Source organism: Phoenix dactylifera, chromosome 11 (assembly GCF_051530095.1).
Source record: "Phoenix dactylifera cultivar Ajwa chromosome 11, Ajwa_hap1_PhDact_Kaust_v1.1, whole genome shotgun sequence".
NCBI classification, from domain to species: domain Eukaryota; kingdom Viridiplantae; phylum Streptophyta; class Magnoliopsida; order Arecales; family Arecaceae; genus Phoenix; species Phoenix dactylifera.
The window spans coordinates 6,387,817-6,410,651 of record NC_143200.1 but is presented as its reverse complement, the minus strand read 5'-3'; the positions used below and the strand labels follow the sequence as shown (position 1 = coordinate 6,410,651).

Sequence of the window (22,835 nt, the reverse complement as noted above, 5' to 3'; positions counted from 1 at the left end):
GGCCATTTATGGGTTGAAGCAAGCCCCCAGAGCATGGTTTGCAACCTTCTCAAGTTTCTTATTGGATCATGGTTTCAAGTCAAGTACAGCAGATCCCTCTTTGTTCATTTTTCAGAAAGATGGAGTTATTCTTTACATTCTCATCTATGTGGATGATATACTGCTCACCGGGAACAATTCTCAAGCTATGTCCCTTCTTTTCTCACAACTACAGAGTAGATTTCATATGAAAGATCTGGGCAACATCTCTCAATTTCTTGGGCTTCAGGCCACTTTCTCTGGCAATGGTGTTTCACTCAGCCAACAACACTATGCTCTCAAACTTCTTCAGAGGGCTGGACTACAGGACTGCAAACTGGTTTCCTCACCATTACCCACCAAGCGTGAGGTTCCAAAGCATGCATCTGGTCTGTTTTCCAAACCAGAACTGTATCGGAGCTTAGCCGGTTCTCTTCAATACCTCACCGTCACTCGTCCTGATATCTCATTTTCAGTCAACTTTCTATGCCAATTTATGCATTCCCCGCTTGACTATCACTACCAGTTGATCAAACGGGTTCTTAGATATGTAAAAGGCACACTATCTTCATCTCTTCATTTTCAGCCAAGCTCTTTTCAGTTAGCTGCCTATTCTGACTCCGATTGGGCAGGTGATTCCAATGATCGCAGATCAACCATCGGTTTTTGCATATTTCTTGGGCCCAATCTGGTTTCTTGGCATGCTAAGAAGCAACCAACCGTAGCACGATCATCTACAGAAGCTGAGTATCGAGCTCTGGCAGTCACAGCATCCGAACTCATCTGGCTTCGAAGACTTCTCTCCGAATTTCAGGTTTTGCCTTCAGCACCCACGGTTCTACATTGTGACAACATATCCGCCATTGCTCTGGCCAACAATCCAGTCTTTCATGCCCGGACCAAGCACATCGAAGTGGATTACCACTTTGTCCGAGAAAAGGTCCATTCCGGCGAAATTCACTTGGCTCATATAGCCACTCAGGATCAACCAGCAGATCTGTTCACCAAACCGGTCTCCATTCCAAGACATCGTCATCTTTGCTCCAAGCTGAAGCTTAAGACACCTCCTTCAGCTTGATGGGGGGTGTTAGAATGCCACGTCATTCTTCTCTAAAACTGACTACCAGAATCAGTTTCTTGTAACTAATACAGCTGTGTTCTAACAGCTTATTAACTGCATTCCGGAAGCTTCAATTCCCCTAGATAAGTACCCTGTATCACAACTCAATACGGTGAATAAAAAATCTCTACAATCTTCACCCTCATTCTATCTTCCATCTTCCTCTCTGTTTTCCTATTATTGTAACCAGCACTTCACCGTGCCGATTATTGTTCACTTGTGTCAGATGTTTTCAGATGTGAAACTCTTCAGACAATAAATCGCATGAATGATACTAGTCCGATGCAGAGCAAAAAGTTTGCTAGTACATATATGATGAGAACGTCACAATACTTTCTGCTTGAATCAATATTGCAAGTTGCACTTATTGAATGGCTGGAAAAAAATAAATTTTAAATTATTTTTTGATGGTATCACATCCATCAAGCAAATGCCTAATATCCATCCATCAAATATTCGCTTTATTATTTCGCATTCATGCATTACATCATCCTTCTGAATCACTCAAGGATATTCGGCATGCCAAATAATTTGCATAATAATAAGGAGAAATAAAAGAAATTTTTAATTGTATAGCTTATTTGATCAACTTATAGGATCAGACATATTCAGATTCCGTTTGGGAGAGCTTTTAGAGGGCCAAAAAAAAGCACCTTTTGGCCATCCAAAAGTATTTTTGGATGAAAATTTCGAAAAGTTGTTTTAGCTTTTCCAGAAAGCTAAAAATAGCTTTTTGAGATAGCTCCATTTTGGAGCTTTCCAAAAAAACTATTTTGAGCTTTATCGGAAAGCTGTTTTTTTGACCAAAATACCCATAATAGAATATAACAATTACATACTTTGTCCCTTTATAAATCTAAAAATCTGATGAAATCCTAACAAAGAACCCTAGCCGTGGATCAAACTCCCTTCCGTACAAGAAAAAGTATGCTTGTTTTCTATTATTATTTTATACATTTATTATTGTATTATACTACAAATATAATATTATATTACATTATATCATAATACATTAATATGTTATATTAAATAATTTAATATTTTGTTATATTATGAAAAATTAATATACACTAATAACTATAATATTTTATACCTTTATTATTATATTATACTATAAGTATAATATTGTATTACATTATATCATAATATATTGATATGTTATGTTAAATAATTTAATATTATATTAAATTATTATTCTACAGTATATAATGTTATATTACTATATTATAATAATATTATATTATAGTACAGTAATATTATACTATATCATATATTTATATATTAATATATATTATATTTTATTATGCTATGTTGTATAATACTATGCAATGTTCTTTATGATAATTTTGTCATACAAAATTACTTTCTTAGTTTGTTTATCAAATATATATTAAAGTGTTACGGTATTTTAAAAATATAATTATTAAATAATAAATATTTTTTTATAAAAATTTTGCTTCAAAAAATTTTATTTTTAATAACTTTATCTTCAAAAATTTTACTGCCAACAGCCCCCACAGTACTCTGGATCTTTGCTTTTTAACCGTTCTGCCTATCAATCAACCCAACCAAACCCAAACCACCCAAGCTAATCCATAAACGAGTCTTTCTGTTACCTCCAGGCGAAGACTATATAATATGACCCCCAGCCCCTAACCGTCTTTGCCCGACCGCGACGGTCGTCATGGCTAAAGCCGAGAATCCCAAGCAAAACCCCTCCGCCCTCGCGAAGAAGCCACCTCCGCCTTCTCCGCTCGCCGACCAAGACTTCGATCCCAACTCCTGCTCTCTCGAGAAGTTCCGTCTCTACGAGACCCGCGCGGTACCCACCCTTTTCCTCGCGCATCGATTTCTCCTATTGTTCTGAGATGGATTTAGGTTTAATTGCGGTTCTTTTGGTTGCGATTGTTGCAGAGATTTTACCTAATTGGGAGCGATCGGGAGAAGCGGTTCTTCCGGGTGCTTAAGATCGACCGTTCCGAACCCTCCGATCTGAACATCAGTGAGGACCCCGTGGTGTACTCGCCACAGGAGGTCAAGAACCTCCTCCAGAGGATCAGCGAGGGTAATCGAGCCACCGGCGGTCTCACCTTCGTCGTGAAGGTCTATGGCATTGCAGGTTCAAATTTTGTTAGTGTGCTCTTCAATTTTGTTTAATTTAGTCTTAGAGATGACATTTTTATTGAATTTGGTGCCTTATTTTTGTTCTTGTAAGGCTGCATCAAGTTTTTGGAGTCGTACTATCTGATTCTGGTTACAAAGCGTCGTCAGATTGGGTCTATATGTGGACATGGGATTTATAGCATTGATGAAAGTCAACTGATCACCATTCCCCATTCATCGATACAGTCTGATGTCGCCCATTCCAAAACGGAGCTTCGGTAGTGTTCTATCTCGTATAATTTAGATCTTAAGCATCAAAATCAGCATTTTTTTCTAAGAAATACATTGGCCTTCCTGGGCCGCTACTTAAATGACGAGTTAAAGATGGTTAATGAACTGGAATAGGTGTGGAATTATATCTGATACAGAGCATTTTAGTATCATGAGTTCAAAAATCTATCTTTGCTCATGTACTGTATCATTCAATTGATACCAAAGCAAGCTCATTTACTCTCTAAATGCGCCACCACTTTGATAATTCTTTCACCTTGTTACACACTACCATGTTATTCCCTCCTTTCTGTGTGTTGATAAGTAGCTCTACTAAAGTCCATAACTTCATCTGTTCAAGATATTTGCAACTTTTGAGGTCGTGGAGCTGAAATCAGATTCGTCATTTAAAATAATCTTTACACAGGAAACATTTAAAAATAATAATCAGATCCCTCTAGATGCAATGTTTGTTGAGTATAATCCTATTTCCCTTCCTTTCCCAATATCCTGTAAGAATAACAAGTTTGTTATCAACTAAGCACTTTCATATATGTTCAGTCCTGACATCAACATGTTTGCTTCCTGCCTAAGAATCTATCCTTTTTTGTCGCAGGTACAAGAAGCTTTTATCTAGCGTTGATCTCACGAAGGATTTCTACTATAGTTACACATATCCCATCATGCAAAGCTTACAGAAAAATGTCCTTGCATCGGGTGGGGAGAAGATGTTATATGAGAACATGTTCGTATGGAATGAATTTCTGACACAAGCTATACGATCAAGGTGCAATAATACTCTCTGGACTATAGCCTTGGTCCACGGGCACTTCAAGCAGGTAAGATAGCCTTTTTAATGGTATTGAGAGTTGTATTTTTGTTATCATTCATATTTTCCTTTTTCATACACATGTAGTGTACCCAATATCTTCTTCTTTCTGGCTGATGTGCTTGTGTCAATAACCTATCTTGTACTGGACAAGTTCCTGACCATTTCTTATTTTGAATCTTTGATTTACTACTTATTTACTAGAATCTGCAAATTTATTAGTAACTACAAATTGATTACAATTTTTTATAAAGTGAAGCAGAAAATAGCATCAGCAATTTATTCCGCCATAAGATGAGTTAATGCATTAAATAAAATTCTAAAAAAAAGACATGCAAAAAGAGAGCTTAGACTATTTTTTTGTACCATTGCTGCTCTATGATAATTGTTCCCTGATTCTATGCCTTAATCAATCTTATATATACTTTTCATATTCCTCAAGGTCAAAATTTCTCATGTCATCACCCATCACTTGGGTCTCTTTCTTGGATCCAGTCCCAATCGCATTGCCGTTTCCACCTCTACCCACTTTGGTTTATTACTTTTGCATGAGTAATGAGTGATGTACAAATTTTGATAATGATCTGCGTCCAAAAATCATCTGCTTAGAGCTGAGATCTTATTCCTCGCACTGTTTTGAGTTGCTAAATACAATGTATAATACTTTCATGCTTTACTCTTCTTCGCTCATGTCCAACTGTTAAGCATTCACCTGTTACCTCCTAAGTTCTCCTATGTCCTCTAGTTCCATACCAAAACTTTCTCCTTGCTTTGCAGCTCTTCACATGAGTCCTCTTCAACAATGGTTGGCTCAAGTACGATACTTATAATGGGGATCTTGGCCTGACCTGTAATGTGATTGTGCACTCCCAATAGCTAGTTTGACCATTTGATCCTATTTTAGGGGAATCTCAATTTATCCTTTATTATTAAAGAATCTAGAAATTGGGGTTTGATTCGTCATAAATCAAATTCTGTGTGGAAGTTAAGGTATGTTAATTGTTAGTTAAAAATTTAATGAAAATCATTCAAACAATTTTTTGCTCAAAATGGTGGTTTTCAGTTCAATTATCTCTTTCATATCATATACTTTATTGGAAAGCTGCAATTTTTTTGTGAAACACTTTGACTCAAGCTAAAACCTAAAGCATCAGATATTCTAGGGGCCCACTGACCAAAATTAGTAGGTTAAGTGGCACAGTTAATGGTGATAGTGTAGGTCCGTGATATATCTCTATTGCAAAGGCCGACAATACTGTACCTACAACTCATATCTTTATCTAGAGAAAAGTGAATCTGATGGATTTATCCATCAGATGGTCATGATGGAGGAGGGACCCACCTCAATTGAAATTTAATATACATGCTCTTCTAACTTGGAAAAGTATATCCTACAATGATCAGGATGTGCAATATCCTTTATTATTACAATGCTCTTTTTCTGTTTTATCTAGTAGTCTTATAGTATTTATAGAAATTTACTTGAAACGATGATGTCATTATGTATTTGCTGTTTGTGCCCTAACTAATAATTAACCACTGGGTTTCTCAGGGATTTTTCAAATATTATCCGATTGAGACTGGGGTCGCTATAGACACGGGTGATATGTCACAATTAGGTGAAAATTGAGGACCATTTGTTGAAAAATCTTAATTCTCTAAGGCATATGATGCATTGCAGGAGAAGACTGAGCAGAGCATGTAAACAGAATGATTGGTTATACATGATGTGGCTAACATGAAATTTGTATGCATTTTATTTCTTTATAAAAGTTGCAGAAAATTGTCACTGATTTAGAAATAATTTGAGAATAAAATCTAAGTTTCCAATATAACTTTGACCATGAATGCTAGTTTTCTACTAAACCCACATGTAACTATGTTATTTGATAGCATAATGGTATCTGTATTTCACTAATGCCAAGCATGAATACACTTATTTATACCTCTTCTTTTAAATTGATTATTCTTTGAGAAAGTAAAGATGTAGCAGACTGCTAGCATGTTATTGAGCCTTGCCATGGTTGTAGTGCTTGAAAAATACATATCACTGTGAATTTATTGATGTCATTATGTATAGGTTGTTGATATCTTGAAATTAGTCAAGCCCTAAGCAGCTGTTTGGTTATATGTGAGTTATGTCAAAGCAAATAATCATGAGACGTGGCTACATGTAAAACATAATTATGTGAAAACAGGGAGAGGCATGTTCTCTTAAGACTCATGCTTCATTTTTAATGGGCTATCAGTTTTATATGAAACAGGTTTCACGAAGAGCAATGACACAGTTGATTTTGTAAATCATTTAGTTTCATTTTTTTTAAATCTAGTAAAGGTGAACAACCAAACAGCAACTAATTTTGTGTGTATCCATTTAGTAAAAGAGAACAACCAAACATCCCCTGAATGTCATTTCATATGCAAAAGTAATTGTATTTTATTGTATTGTCTTATCAGAAATACTTATGTTAGATATGGTTTTTGTTGATTACAGGTCAAGTTATCAATTTTTGGGCGAGAATTTAATGTTTCCCTCGTATCTAGACGGTCTCGTCATTTTGCAGGGACACGGTACTTCTCATCCAACTTAATCTAGGTGGTAACAATCACATGATAGGTATCTATCTGATGATCATTATTCAATAACCCAGAACTTTAGAAAACCTAGAAGTACTTTTGATTTTGACGTCATATGCTCCTTTCTTTGTGGGGTTAGAATTATCAATAAATGTAATCTCAGTTGACTTGAAAATTTGACTTTTGCTAATGCCTCTGGTTATCAAGGATTTGAATGTTGGTACTGGGGCCAGGTTGCTACAGTATGGGAAAGTACCATGACATGCAGGCAAAATCAATAAAAACAAGAATGAAAAATAAATTAATAAAATTGGTGTCCCAGGAGGCGAGGCTGTTCCAAGTGTTGGGACACAATAGGGTCATTCCATCCCGGCCTTGGGTTATACTCCTTTCAATTTCATTAAGTATGTTGAGTCCCTGCTTTGACATGAGTATCTATTATGAAGTTCTTTATCTTTTTCATGAGTTTTGAAAGCAGACCTTGGTAGGATGACAAATTACTTTTTTCTTAAGAAAAAATCGGTATCTGAACCATATCATTCTTGAGCAATTATTACTTCAAATATGATAACTGCTTTAGAAAAGTGTTCTTCTCTTATCAACTTTGAAAATTAAAACCCTACTAGCCACTTCAATTCACATTCACTAACAAAATAAAGTATTTAACAATTCATTGATATTTTTTTCTATGTGATGATCATGGACCTCATGAAAGTGGCCATATAGCAGTTGCTTTTTGTTGTTCTCCATTTTTACCTTTTTTTTTCTTTTTTTTGGTGTGCAGGTATTTGAAAAGAGGAGTTAATGATCGGGGCAGAGTTGCAAATGATGTAGAAACTGAACAAATAGTCCTTGACGAAGAAGCTGGATCATGCTGGGGAAAAATGAGTTCAGTTGTACAGATGCGAGGTTCAATCCCCCTTTTCTGGTCGCAGGAAGCTTCAAGATTTAGTCCCAAACCTGATATTATCTGTAAGTTTTTCTTTAATTTTTCGATAAGCTCCTTTATATGGTAGTATTAGTATTGACACAGAGAAGACTAAAAAAAACAAGATCACATCTGAATAAGGAATGGAGATATGGAACAAAAGAGAAAGATAATGTATAAAATAGGAAGAATGTATAAAGAAATCCGCTGATTGAAATGTAAGCTTGATTATGTCGATTGATTTTAACTCTGTATTTGTTTATTCATCTTTTGGTGCATTGCACCATTCCACTGCTTAGATTTTCAGATATTTGCTTTAGCAAAAAAAGCTGTTTGATGCCCCTATTTTTACTTGGCTTCAGTGCAGAGATATGATCCAACATACCAAGCAACCAAGTTGCATTTTGAAGACCTGGCTAAGAGATATGGAAATCCAATTATTGTACTCAATCTAATAAAGGTGCATGCCTCAACTAAACTTTCTGGTGTGTCTGCCTCCCTTTATTGGTTAGCGTATAACTTAACTGCAATAAATGGTTCTCTTTTATTGGCTCTTTCTTCTATATATTTTTCCTTACATGTAAAATGGAAATGTACATTGTGTGTTCTCAACCCATTTTAATATCGATGCTTTCAGTATTTCAATATAGATGTTCTATCTGCATGGTGATGTCGTCTTTGTTAAATCTGTATGAGCAAACAGCATATTTCATAATATCTATAAATTTGCTGGTGTCTAAACTCTCAGTGTCTCCAAGTTCCTTCTAGAAGGCCATTCAAGTGAAAAATGGGATATAATAACATAGGGAAAAGAAAATAAGAAGATAAGTCAAACTCACAGAAAATAGAACTCATCCTGTTGCTTGTTATAGAAGTATTTCAGTTAAAAGCACATCATTCAAAAAAAGTTATATGCCTGTTAAATGAAATTCTGAAATCATCTTGTACGGTCATATATACATACATACATGTATATAAATTTTGAAAACCTAATTTTTGAACCTATAAAATATTCACCTGAAATTATGGTTTAGGGTTTTCTAGAACTTATTTCAGCTTCACAATAAACCACTGGTGACCCTCCAGTTGTGCTATATGATTAGAGTCCAAGCATGAAAAATTCATGTAACATGAGAAAAGTTGATATGTTGTAAAACTTGAAAGGATGGGTTGCTGAGGAATATGTAATTAAATAAGGTGTAGGAGCAAGTGGTGGAGAATTGATGAAGAAAGCAATTGAACATGCTGAGAGAATCTGAGGAGGCCCAAATAAGAGGTTCTTGGATTTGTGCCTAAGGTTCCAGAGAAAGGGTAGTAAGACCCAAGCTGATGTTGTGCAATTTGTGAGAAAGGATCAGAAAAACTTGCAATGACATCAGAATACTGCCCTCAATTGGAATTAAAGGGTGAGGAGGGCTTACAAAATGAATAGTTGGGACAAAAGCTTGATACTTATGGTAATCATGATTGGACCATTTTTTCTAATTTAACAGCTTAGCATCCCCAACCTTGGACTTCCACTAAGTTAAACTTAACCCCCCCCCCCCCCCCCCCCCAAAAAAAAAAAAGAAGAAAAAAAACACGCACACACAAAAGCAAAAAGAAAAAAAATGAAAAGAAATAAAGAAGAAGGAAAAAGGAAAAATAGGATAAACTCATATATTGCATCCCATTATGAACATTAGCATATTTGATGCTATGATTATATACTGTTTCAAGCAAACATGTAATCTTTGCTGGGACACATACATTAAACTTTAATCATTATGGTGTTTTCTGGCACTGGCAGCTCTTTTTCTTTTCTCAAAGGATTTAAACTCAAATTCTGGTTAATTGACTAGTCTGCAAAAATCATGCAGACTGTTGAAAAAAGGCCTCGAGAAATGATGCTACGGAGGGAGTTTGCTAATGCAGTTGGATATCTTAACCAGATTCTACAAGAAGAAAGCCAGCTGAAGTTTATTCACTGGGACTTTCATAAATTTGCAAAAAGGTTTTTGTCTTTATGTGTTTCTTGCGTACGGACACTTGAATAAGAGCTAATAATCATTTTTTCCTTTCCCCTTGGTAGCAAGTCTGCCAATGTTTTGGCTGTTCTAGGTGCAGTAGCAAGTGAGGCACTTGATTTGACTGGTTTCTATTATAGTGGGAAATCATTTAAAAGAAGAGCAACTCAGCTTAGTCGAACTAGCACAGGAAGGTACTTGCTTCTCATGCATAGATATTTGGATGTCTAATTTGTTGAATATTTTATCATAAAGTGTTTGTAGAATATGTTGAATATTTTATCATAAAGTGTTCGTAGAATATGTTGGATTTTATTTTAACTTATTGATGCAATTTTTTTTTTTTTGTCGTGACATGCATTGCTTGTGCATATTGCTATCTTGGCAAATAAGTTTGCACTGCTTCATATACCAATGTGAGGTCAAGAGGGCATAGTAGTATGTTTGGGGCTGAAAAACCACTAATAGGAATTGTCAAAAGATTAGAGTAATGAAACTCAAATGCTAGATTTATCGTATCTCTTACTGCAGGTTGTTCTCTCTTTATGATGTCTCTACATATATAGTGAGACGTACATAATAAATGCTAAATTTTTGGTAAAAGCTTCATCTGTTTAAAAATTAATTGGGGGCAATCCAAATTGGAGACATATATCTAAGAAGATGATTAACACAATTAAAAATGACTAGAAACCAAAAATCATATATTTTGGTGGTATCCTACCAATGTTTCGAGTCTTGGCTCATGCCAGTTCATGTTGACTAGCTCATAACATGAGGGGCTGGTATTGAGACGTGGCATTGATCAGCATGACATCTATTATTTTTCTAATACTTCTAATTAAAAAAATGGCTACTAAGTCCTTTTTGTTGTTTCAGCATGGCACAACAATATTGATTAACACACACCATGCCATTGGGACAAATCATTTCATCCTACCCATGAACATGATATTAATGCAGGATGCCATAGTTATTAAAATACCAAAATACATGATAGGATATGTAAATTGACAATCCACACCATGATTATGATTAGACATACCCATTGGGCGGGCTGGGCCGGGCTCAACCCTAGGTATGACCAAAATTTGTTAGACCAAACCGGTCCGGTCCGGTCCAACCTTCCTAAGCCCAAGCCTAATAGCTTCGACCTTCGAGCCGAGCCTCGGGCTTTTTGGACCAAGTGGGCTGCATGCCAATTAGCAGGAAATGGCTTGGATATAAGCCCAAAGAAAGGCAATTGGTGAGACTGATCATGCACAAAGTGGGATATAAGCCCAATTAGTGAGTCTGATAATGCCTCACTACCCAGTCCCCAACCAAAAAAAACAAACAAACCTTTATCGTTCATTAGAGAAAAGTGGTAGAGGTAAATTAGGATCAGGATCCTTGGCTTGATTTCTAACCAAATAAGAAAAGAAAAGGCACAGTATAATCATAGTCGATCTCATGGGGAAAGGATCACCTCCCTAAGAGACCCCCATCCATCCCATTAAAAAACAAATACATCCATCTGATTTAACCAAAAAAAATTAAGAAAATCAGTAGGGATTCAAAAAAAATAGCTGAAAAATATCTCTAGACTTGTGATTAAGTCAAGTTGGGAGCGCACCAGAACTTGGGGAGGCGCAGTGGACGAAAGGGCGGAATTCATCACCTATCGGTGGAGCAGGTGGGGGGAGAGAAAGGCTGGAGCTGTCGACGAGCTCTGGATCTCAGGCTCCTCTGACCCAATGAGATGGAAGCTCTAGAGGGGACGCACCATCGGGATCGCTCCGCCGGGTAGTGAAGCTTTGGAGGGGGACCACCCATAGGCGGTGATTCTTCTCTAAGAGGTTGTTGCGGTCGTCGAAGGCCGGGTTCTCAAAGACCATCCAAAGGAGAGATTGGGAGGCAACAATGGAGAGGAAGAGGAGGGGGCAAGGATTAGAAGGGAAAGAAAACCTAACTCTCCTCTATTGGAAGGGAAAGGAAACAAAAAAATCGGTATTTATAATATATATATATATATATATATATATATATATATATATATATATATATATATACATACATACATACATACCAGGCTCGGGCCGGGTCAATGTAAACCCGAGCCCGACCCATTTAATGGGTGGGCTCAAATTTCCGGCCTGGCCCTTCGGGCTTAAAAAGCAGGCCTAGGCCCATCCAGAACGATCTAGGCTCAAGTGGGTTAAGCGGCTTGCCTAGTATTTAAGCAGTCTAATTATGATCTGTGCATCTTGAGACATAGAAAGATTGGAATTCAATAGATTTTGATACTTGTATCAAAGAAAACTTTTGTATCATGTCATGTAAGCTGTAATAAGTTGTCTATTTGTTGCACCCACTTGATGTATGAGTTAGAGACTTTTAAAACATATGATTCTTGGTTTGGAGGCATTCGAGGGTAGATAACCATCTAAATTGTGGATTTCAAGATTAAAGGACCAATCGTTTATTTTTTAGCGTTGGAATATTTTTTAAAGTTTAGCATGTAGCCCAACTCATATATTTGAGCGTATGCATGCACTTGCCATGCTTTTGTTATGATGTTATCTAATGTTTACATACTACATATACATATTTAGTGGGTGTTTGTGCTACTATATGGTATTTATGTACGATGAATATCTTATATCCCAAACTTTGCCTTATGTAGTTTGAACAAGCTTGAAGGTTACAGTTATAGATTTCAGATTTTCCTAGGCTATCCATTTTAATGGAGATGGATGGCCTGCAATAAAGTTTGTCATGTGATGTAGTGAATCACAATAACCTTGATTCCTTGAAAGTGCCAACAATAGGAAAAGGGTTAGAATCTAGAAAAGATTTATGCTTATGGCGAGAGAAGAAAAGGGAGTCCCAGGAGTCTAATAAATGCTTTTTAGTACCTTTGCATCCATAACTATGAGAAAGTATGCTATGACAAATTAAAATATGGATTTCACTTGTCTATTAGAAGGGAATAAAGTACTAGTTTTATCCGAAAAATAGAGAGGATGATTTCGAGAAGGAAAGAAAGCAAAAGGGAGAGGGTTTGATTGAAAAGAAAAAGAATTGTGAAGACAGGAAAAAAAAGAAGAAGAAAATGGAGGATGGGGGAGAGAGAGCTCTCAATCAATATCCATAGAATGAAAATTACCTTCATAAAGATTCAGGTTTCTGCAAGTCCTATATACATAAAATCTCCAAAATCACTTTAGAACTCAAGGGCTACTTTGACCTATAATGTTTTTGACACTAACCTACTCCAAATGGCCTCAAATAAATGGGAAAATGCTTGATGATCATGACTATGATTGTGACGTACTCCAAATGGTTTCCTACAGAGGCTTAAACTCTTTTTAATCCTAAAATTGTTTAAACTGACAAAATCAAAATCCTAGATTTAGGAGTACTGCAAGAACTATGAGTCTGAGTCTTCATGAGCCTTCCTATTTATGTGCTTCCAGTTTATCCATATTATGTTAAAAATGACTTTGAAACGTAAATGCCAAGTTTGCTTATTGGCCTGCATTAATATCCTTTAATTAAAGAAAATATTTTGTCATGTTCTTTTAAGTCCTTAAATTATAAGCACATCATGTACATGTTGGGCCAACCATGTTATTCGTGACTTAGGCTCCTTGTGATTGGGAAATATATGAGACCAAATTCATATCAATAACCATTGCATCACAATTAACTTCTTTTCAGACCATAATAATGTGCTTTTATAGCATATTGATGTTTTCTTTCACAACTAATATTTAGAGAAGTTGTTGATAGGGCGAGAGGCAATAAGGCTTGGAAGTTATTACCAGAGGAAAAAGGGGTATCCTATGACGTTATTGGATGCTGTCAGTTACCTATGGTTCCATACCTATGAGTTGATGATTAATAAGAGAGTAGAAAGCATGGGTTGAGTTCGTAAAGAAGAGAGGAAAAGAGATCCCTGTTTTAACAGAAGAGTGAATAGAGGATAAGGGGGATTACAATCGAATATCTGATTCACCATAGAATCACAATTCTCAAAATTACAGAATTTGGAGCTGTGTGTAGATATTATACTCCACAAACTGGAGTCTTAAAGAGGATAGATCTCTATATTCTTAATACAGAAACTAGTCCTAATCAACTTTTAAAATGTCATTGATTTAAGGAATAATATGTTAAGTGTACAAGTCTTCATTGCCCTTTGTAATATTTATCTGTTAAGAAACATGTAAAATCATAGTAAATAAATAAAAAAAAATCTTTGTCTAAATTTTTTCAACTCATGTTACTTACTAGCTCAGCTTAACCTAATCTACTCATATTAAATCCCAACTCATATTACTTTCTTTTCAGATGGTATAACAGTTAATGACATTTTGTGGATGATATGCTGTTAATGGTGCTGTAGCATTGAAATTTTCAGCAAAAACATGTAACCTACACTGTGTTTATCAATGTTCTTTACAGGGATGGTTCCCTTAGTGATGTCAGAGCTAGTTCAGGAGATCTTTCAAGGATGCCTAGTAACTTTGAAACAACAAACCCTTTGGCTAATCAGGATAGACAGAAAGAGTTAAATCGTCATTCAATAGGTGATGGACCTCGTTTCCAAAGTGGAGTTCTGCGCACGAACTGCATTGATTGCTTGGATCGTACAAATGTTGCCCAGTATGCTTATGGCCTAGCAGCCTTAGGTCGCCAACTCCAGGCGATGGGACTTACAGACATTCCTAAAGTGGATCCAGATAGCAGCATTGCTGCAGCTCTTATGGATATGTACCAGAGTATGGGTGATGCACTTGCTCAGCAATATGGTGGCTCTGCAGCACATAATACTGTGCGGTTTTTCTTAAAATTGAGCATATTTATTGATTGTCAAACTTTCATTTTCTTGTCGTTTACTTCTTTTCCGATGCAATAAGTTGAATTCTCTTTCTCTCTCTCTCTCTCTCTCTCTCTCTCTCTCTCTCACACACACACACACACACACACACACACACACACACACATATTTTTGTTGACATGAAAGTATACTTGTTCTAGGTTTTCCCTGAGAGGCAAGGCAAGTGGAGGGCTACTACACAGTCTCGTGAGTTTCTGAAATCCATCAAGAGATACTACAGCAATACCTACACAGATGGTGAAAAGCAAGATGCGATAAACCTGTACATTTCCCTCATAATACAACATTGATGCTAATACTTACACATAGTTTTGCCCTTGATCAGTTCCCTGCCATTTTCTAATGAGACATACCTCTATTGATGGAGACTGGCATTTGGGTTTAATAATCAATTTTAACCATCTTCTGTTTTTATTGTTTAATAATAAATTTTAACCATGTCCGTTTTTATTTCTTTGTTTTGGTGATGGTACCAGATTTTTAGGTTACTTTCAACCACAAGAGGGAAAACCAGCTCTTTGGGAGTTGGACTCGGATTATCATCTTCATGTTTCAGGGATTGGTGATGAGCCAGTTCCTGATACAGATAAAAGGTAACCAGAAAAAGTACACTTAGTTGTAAAAGTCGCATAATATCTTTTCTTGATATGTACAGATTAGATATCTGCATTCTTCTGAGAACTAAAACTACTGCCTAATAATATCTTCTTGATGCTTCTTCTAAGTCTTGTATCTTGTTAATCCTTTTCAGTTCATCACTTGATACAAAGCCCATGGAAGGACCTGGAACTACTCTTGCACCAATTGCAGCATGCAAACAAGACTTCTCTCGGATGAAACTGACTTCATTTGATAAACTGATAGAGAAAACATGTAGTTTAATAAAGAACGTGAGGCTTTACAGTGAATCTGATCTGAAAGCAAGAGGCAATGCAGGAAATCCTGGAATGGCACCAGATGCAGCGTAAATTTTCTCAAACTTCACAATTAATTGAATCACATTTTTTCATGTCCTTTGGCTATGACTTCTGTTTTTTAATAAAGCCAATTTTACTTGGTAGTTACTTTCATGGTTTAAATTTTTCATCTTCATACCTACATGGTTCCATCTCTACATTGTGACCATTCTAGGCTTCTAGCTAAGAATCAAGATTTTCCCTAATGCAATCTTTCACTCATAAATTTGAAAAAGAAAATACTGATTCTTCTACTTTTAGAAATTAAACTTATTTATAGGCACTCGTGTCGTTGTTCTTGTAAATTACACAAATGGCTTCTCCTTGCTAATATTTCTCCTTGCGGCACATGAACTCCAAGACTAACATGAACAGGTGGTAAGGAAGTGGATCTTTAATACACTGCAATGAACCAAGAAAAATCAGAGACATTCCACTAGATGAAAAATGTGGGTACATGCCAACATGTTACGTATGCAAACTTCTCACCCAAAACACTCAGCTAAAATAAATTCTGAAGTGATGGAGATATGCCTTAGTTTTTCATGCAAGGGAAACATGTTGATGCTTTCTGTGACAAAGGCCTTTGAACTCTATGACCAATCCTAATCCTTTCAAATCATATATAGTCGGACAAGAATGAGATCGTGAAATCATAAATGTTAACTAGTGGAGAAATAATTATCAAAGATTTAGTTTGGTTCTTGTGTGATGGACCGGCAAAGTGATATGGGCAGTCTCAATTTTGTGGGGACATATATATTGTGAGAAAATGGATGTTTGGACGACATGAAATTGCAACGAATATGAAGGCTTATTTGGAATGTAATATATCTATCAAGATGGAAGTGCTTGAGGTAGCACATGCCCTGCGAAGTTGTGTGGGTTATGTATGTTGTTTGGCTAGTTCCTTAATATAGAATTTAGGAGGATGTAGTGGAGCTATAGCAGATCAGGTAGGCCAACACAAGTTGCCAAATTCTAGTTATGTAATACGTATGTTCAAAAGCCAAATTGGAATCCTCTGATTTAACGTAGTGAAAATCTGCGAGACTAGCATCTATGGTGGTGGGTCTCTGACCAATGTTTGGATTTTGGAAATATTTTGGTAGCAACCATCAAGGCTGCTGTTGTGTTAACTTCACAACTGTGAAATCCGACAATAAAGATGCTCTGTGGAAACTGGTAACATTATGTGAATTTCACTGGAAATGATGTTGTTATAATTTATTCCATCAAATTGTTTGGAGCTTCTGTGCAGCCTAATACTCATAGTAAGATCTTGCATCACATCCTTGCTGTTGGATACACTTTTGGTGCAGATTAATTTTAAATGTACAAGGGCTTAACTTTGTTAAATCATTTACTGAAATCTCTGTATCTGCATGCTGTAAAATATATGATAGAGGGATGCTATTTGATAAGTTCTCTAATGGCCTTGGAGAATCACGTATAAAGTCATTGTCAAGACAGGTTATGTAAAATTTTATATCTAGCATACTCACCTATGCATTCTTGGCATTCAACCATGTATTCTTTATCTTTATTTATTGGAAGATTTCAAGTGGTTGCCCTGCCAGTCCATTTTGGCTGGTACAATACCATTGCCAGGCCAATACTAGCACCCAGCATTGATCATCACAACACCTATTATTTCTTTTAATTTTCTTAATCAAAAAAGTTGTTAAATCCTTTTCTTTAACATGCCCGCATGGTACAACGTGGCATGTGCCATAGCTGGCTTGTGGCTGGCACGCCAACTACATAGCACTTGAATCTTTTCTATATTGCATATACTTTGTATTTATTCTCCTAGGGCCCTTAATCTGTTTTAAGATTTGTATCTGATGCACGTTTTGGAGGACATGTGAAAGGACTTGCTATTTTTAAAGTCTTGTTTGGTTTTAATCAGGTTCTTTTGATGCATGAATACAAACTCGAAACATATATTTTTTGCATGCCTAGAGTCTAATCATTAAAACAAATCTATTACTACATTTTATGCTGCATAGACTACTTTCAACAGTTGTGCCTCATATCTAGGGGTCAGCTTACCTTTTGCCGATGCTAAGTCTTTGTGCAATCTGCTGCAGTGAAATACAGCTTAAAAGCCCAAATTGGTTGTTTGGTCAAAGAAAGTATGAAGAAAGTGTACCTGCCAAAAACGTTACTGTGAAAGAAAATGCAAGTGGGGCAACCCAAGATGAGTTATGTTCTTCTGGTTATGGTGAATTAAATTGGCTTTCTTGCACTGGTGACATGTTCGAGGAGGATATCTTCAAAAGGTAATTGTTTCCTTCATATAAAGGGTAAAAATCTACAACAATTTGATTTGTTTTGATTAGTATATTTTGTTCTTTTAGATATTGCCTTGTTTATATGTGATTGGTGAGACTAAAGCAGAGCTTGCCATTATGTCTGGACTAGATAACAATCATTTAGTTAAATTAGGAACTATATATTAATCATGCAGTTTTCATTTGACAATTTTATGTACTTGGGGATTAAATAACACAGGTTGTCCTGCAAAAATCAGACTTAGAGGATGAATATTGTGTGGAATTTCAAGTCAGTAGCACTTGTTTTTTGGATGAGTCACACTTTATAACAATCAAATTAATAGCTAAAGAGTGGAGTTTGGTCTTGCAGGATCTCAGCAATTTGATCCATTTGTTTTTTTTTTTACAAATTACCCAGTTATATTCTCAATAAGTTGGGATCTTTCGGGGGGCAAACTGGGGAGAGGTCTAACCTTTGGCATTTTTTAATGCAAATTGGCTGCCCCAATACTCGAACCAAGCCCTTACATTTCTCAGCCAAAGCCTTTACCACTGCACCAAGCAATGGCTCCTTACCAGATTCATTTTCATCGTGCTGCAAGGACTCACTTGAATGCACTAACCTGATTCATTTTCATTGTGCTGCAAGGATTCACTTGAATGCACTTCTGAATGGGCAAGATCTAAGGTCCGCCGTACCGGTACCGGTCGGCATACCGGTGGCGGCCCGGACCGGTACGTACCGGTTCCGTATCGGTCCGTACCGGTACGGCAGTTATACCGGCTGGTTTTTCAATGAAAAGCTCCCGGTACCAGATCCCACGTTGATCCGGTACTGATTCCTGCCCGGACCGGTTCATGCCGGTACGGGATCCGGTACCGGTCCTTGCCCGAACTGGTTCATACCGGCCGGTACGGCATACCCCGGCAAGTTCTCTCTTTCACTTCGCATGGGGATACACTATTAGTTACTTTTATGCTGCAAAAGCCTCTTAATGAGCAGGAAAATTGGAAAGAGCCATCAAGCAATTTCATACCACACAAACTTCATCTGGAGGCCCTACAATCTGACAAGGACTCCCTGCTTTCTGTGCTTCTTAAATTCAATGATATGTTTCTTTTCAGTCTCTTCCTGTAGCAATGGAAAAAAGTTTTTTCTCTTAGCAGGGAGATCGCTTTATTATTGAAGTAAAAGCTTCATCCTAGAATTGAAACATGAAATTGTATGAATATTTGCATGCTAACTATGATTAACTTTGCACTTATATATGAGTTGCAGTGTTTGGCATGCAGCTAGGACGCCATTTTCTGCCTCTTCAGTAACATCTTTTGGTTAGAAACATGCATGTCCCTAACACTGTTAATTTTGATGTCTAACAATAATGCTCATCTGAATTCTTAAGTGGCATAGTTGAACAAGTGTATATGGATACCCATTCTGATCTGTCTCCCATAACTTAAACCCCAAATTAATGATCTAGTATGAAAACTATATTAGTATCCCATGGTGATCATGATGATGTTGATGTTTCGATTATGGCATACTGAAACTGTTTGTCTCATGCTGTGAGGATCTTTTTGGTTGTTATGTAATATTTGGAAACAAAGAAGAAGAAAATCAATGTTCTAGTATGAAAACAATATTAACATCTCATGGTGATCATGGTGCTGTTGATTTTGATATTGTTCGATTATGGAATGTTGGGACTGTTTGTCTCATGCTGTGAGGATCTTTTTGGTTGTTAAGTAATATATGGAAAGGAAGAAAAAAAACCCATGGGCAGAAAATTCAAAGTCCAAATTATTTCAAATTCGGAACACTTGTTACCTTTTTTAGGTTTTATCACCCAAACAGCTGGAAAATCTCAATTTCATGAAAAATTCTTTTCCATTTTTTTTTTAAAGCAACCAAACGGGCCTTAAGATAAGCTGTGGACTCAATGTTTGCTCTCAGCTTCCGTAATGTAACTTAACAATTTGGTTGGACATATTAATAAAGCATATTATTTTAGAGTTTTAGTTTCTATGCTGACAGTAAATTGTAGACATACAGGTCAAGCAAATATGCCTGTGCTTGTGTCACACTGCTTTGATTTAGGAATTGTCAATCACCACAACCATATCCATATTAATCATAGCAAACCATAATTCCTTTGTAGCTGAATGCGCACTATCCCATATGCATGGCTGGTGTCAATGATGGGTGCATAGGATGGAACTATAGGAGTCAAGAGTTGAATATTCCGGATTGATATAAGTTGTAAATCATATATTGAAGCATATAAAGTCTGTTCCTTTTTCTTGGAGTTATATATAGGAATGTTTTGGTACCTATAAAGTTCATGTCTCAGGAAAAGAGGGCACCTTAGCGTCATTTCAAAGGCAGCTTGTTCAGACATGGTAGTGGAGAATCTAAACTCAGCCACTTTCTGAATATTTTGCCTGTAGGCAAGGAATAAGCAATCTCTTTTGTTTTATTTTGACAGTTAGATATGCTCCTCTTCAACAAAAAAAAGAAAAAGAGGAAAAGACAGATATCCTGTCCTTTTAAAGAATTGTATTGCCGTGCTGGGTAAAACATGGCTAACCTTAAGTAAGTACTAGAAATGAAAATGGAATGTTGTTTACAGATATATGATCTGTATATTGAGTTCTAGGTGTCGAAGAAAAGTAAGAAATCTCATCCTCATATGCTCAGAAATGACAAAAAGAAAATATAATAGGCTCAGTTTTTCTACACAAAGGTTTGTTATTGTTCCTTCCACATTTGTTTCCCATGGGAAATGTTACATAATGATCAAGTTTGTCTGTGTATGCAGAATAGAAATTTGAGAATAATGCTTTAATGTGCAGGTATCTGGCATTGACGTCTGTTGATGAAACCAACAGTTGGTATGGTGGGACATTGATTTATGATCAAGATGAAAACTGTGAGGTTTACAAGCATTATGCTGAACTTTGTCAGGTAATAGATCAAAAGTTTTATTTTGTAACAGAAGTTGCATATATTTTTCCTTGCAGGATATGAATGTCTGTCTGATTAGTCAGTCTGGTATCTTCTGAAATGTGGTCATTTAGGAGTTGCCTACTCTCTGATAAGTAACATTTTAGAAGTAATAAATTATTGTTCACACTTGACTACTAGGCAAAGCATAAGGTGTGGGCCTTGCAATATATGTCTACTGATAATAAGCCAATCTCCACCTTAATCCAAGTAACAAAGCATAAGTTTTTGTATGCACAAGAGGTGAACATGCGAAAGCATGCATTCTTACTTTTAATTTTCATTATGCAACTTTTGTGCTTTGAGAGTCCCAATTCAATGCAGGTACTAATGGCATCCCATGTTGATCTCTTTTTCCCATCTATATTAATACCGCACAGATATTTGTATTTCCTGATATTCTTGTCCCCACAATCATGCTATGTTTCTGCTTCAAAAGTTGCCTCAATTAGATTATCTCATTAAATATTCTATCAACTTTTAGAAATGTTAGTTGATGAAATAACAGAAGTGGTGTTCTCAAGATCTCTAAGTAACAGGTGCCAGTAGGAAATTTCTTTTTATTTCAACTGATAATACGATTATATCTCTTATTTTGTTATCTATTTTCTGGTTCGGATCCTCTCTTTTTTCCTTGTAAATTTCGCTATATCAATTAGCATCCAAGAGAAATTAAATTTGAATTTATTGTGCTCGATTTTTGCCAAAGATTTATCCAGAGATTACGACTTAAAGGATGCCTAAAACTCAACTTGCAGGGCCCAGTCATGGATCCCTTTGAGCACGACCCCGAGAAAGAGAAGCACTATGCTGATGCTTTGCGGATGGGGCTGGACAGCGCAGACGACGCACTTGTAGAAGCCGAGATGGAAGCGGCTCTGAAGGAGTATGACCAGATAGGAGCTGACCTTGGTATCGCCTCCTCATGCAAAGCCCTTGCCGAGGATCCAAGCCGGTTGACTAGATGGATCATTGGGGAAGAGAAGGTGCTGGGGTGGAAGAAGTGAGCGTCTACTCATGTAGACCGTTCTTATATTGAGAAGCATTTGCTCATTGTAATGAATAAAATGTGTCATTCATGGCATTCTGGCTTTTGTTAACCTGTCCAGATTTCAGCTGCCTAATCCAGTCTCCATTTTCTTGAGTAGGTGACCATTTCTTAATTGAAGACTACCATTTTTCATTACAAATGGGCAAGTTTTGCTTACCCATTACCACTGAGCACTTGCTTGGATAGTATTACCTCCTACCTTTTGAGCTCGAGCGAGCAATTGGGGATTCGATTCCAAGTGGCATTAGCCCTTGCTTCCATCCCCAATTAGCAAAGTTCTAGTCGCATGAGCTTTAGGGGTCTAGGTTCAAGCCTAGATGGTTGAGTTTGCTGGGTGTCATGGATTTGGATGGAGCAAATTCTTAAGGGAGAGTAGAGAGCTTCCTTGAGAGGATATTCCTCTAAGCGTCTTGTACTCTTTTTGTTCATAATTGAAGCTTTCTTCTAATCCCGTCCAACATCCTGCAGCTCTTCTTTTGAAGACTTTGTCGAGGTGGTGGTGAAGGCTTGTTCAGCTTTGCGGAGGTAGGGGAGGATGCATATGGAGATGCATGTATGATGCATCCGGGGAATATTCCTTACATGGTTATTGATGGGAAATAGTTAGCGAGGGAAGAAAAGGAACTCTTCCTAGTGAAAAAAATTCCAGATCAAACAATCCCAAACAGATTGGAATACTGGAAACCAAAACCTTTATTCTATTCTTCTTTTGAGTTTTTTTTTTCTTTTCTTTTTTGCACACAACGAGCTGAGCTCCCGATTATGTTAATTTTATGTTATTTTCATTTCAACTTCCTTCTGTTAATTGG

At 36.6% G+C, this 22,835-nt stretch overlaps 1 protein-coding gene and 1 non-coding gene across 2 annotated transcripts; one reads left to right on the top strand and one right to left on the bottom strand.

Moving 5' to 3' along the window:
• The first annotated feature begins 2,786 nt into the window (after nucleotides 1-2,786).
• On the top strand, nucleotides 2,787-22,119 carry ATSAC1 (Phosphoinositide phosphatase family protein). The gene is made up of 16 exons (XM_008805456.6): nucleotides 2,787-2,960; nucleotides 3,053-3,257; nucleotides 3,354-3,519; nucleotides 4,128-4,350; nucleotides 6,835-6,911; nucleotides 7,702-7,889; nucleotides 8,208-8,305; nucleotides 9,705-9,838; nucleotides 9,917-10,045; nucleotides 14,301-14,670; nucleotides 14,877-14,998; nucleotides 15,213-15,329; nucleotides 15,488-15,700; nucleotides 17,786-17,977; nucleotides 20,825-20,936; nucleotides 21,734-22,119. Exons 1-16 carry the CDS (start codon nucleotides 2,823-2,825, stop codon nucleotides 21,980-21,982), a joined length of 2,733 nt encoding a protein of 910 aa, XP_008803678.1. The 5' UTR covers nucleotides 2,787-2,822; the 3' UTR covers nucleotides 21,983-22,119.
• On the bottom strand, nucleotides 11,230-11,326 carry LOC113463386 (small nucleolar RNA Z103). The gene has a single exon (XR_003387535.1). It is a non-coding gene; the product is annotated as a small nucleolar RNA Z103 (small nucleolar RNA).
• Nucleotides 22,120-22,835: the final 716 nt, after the last annotated feature.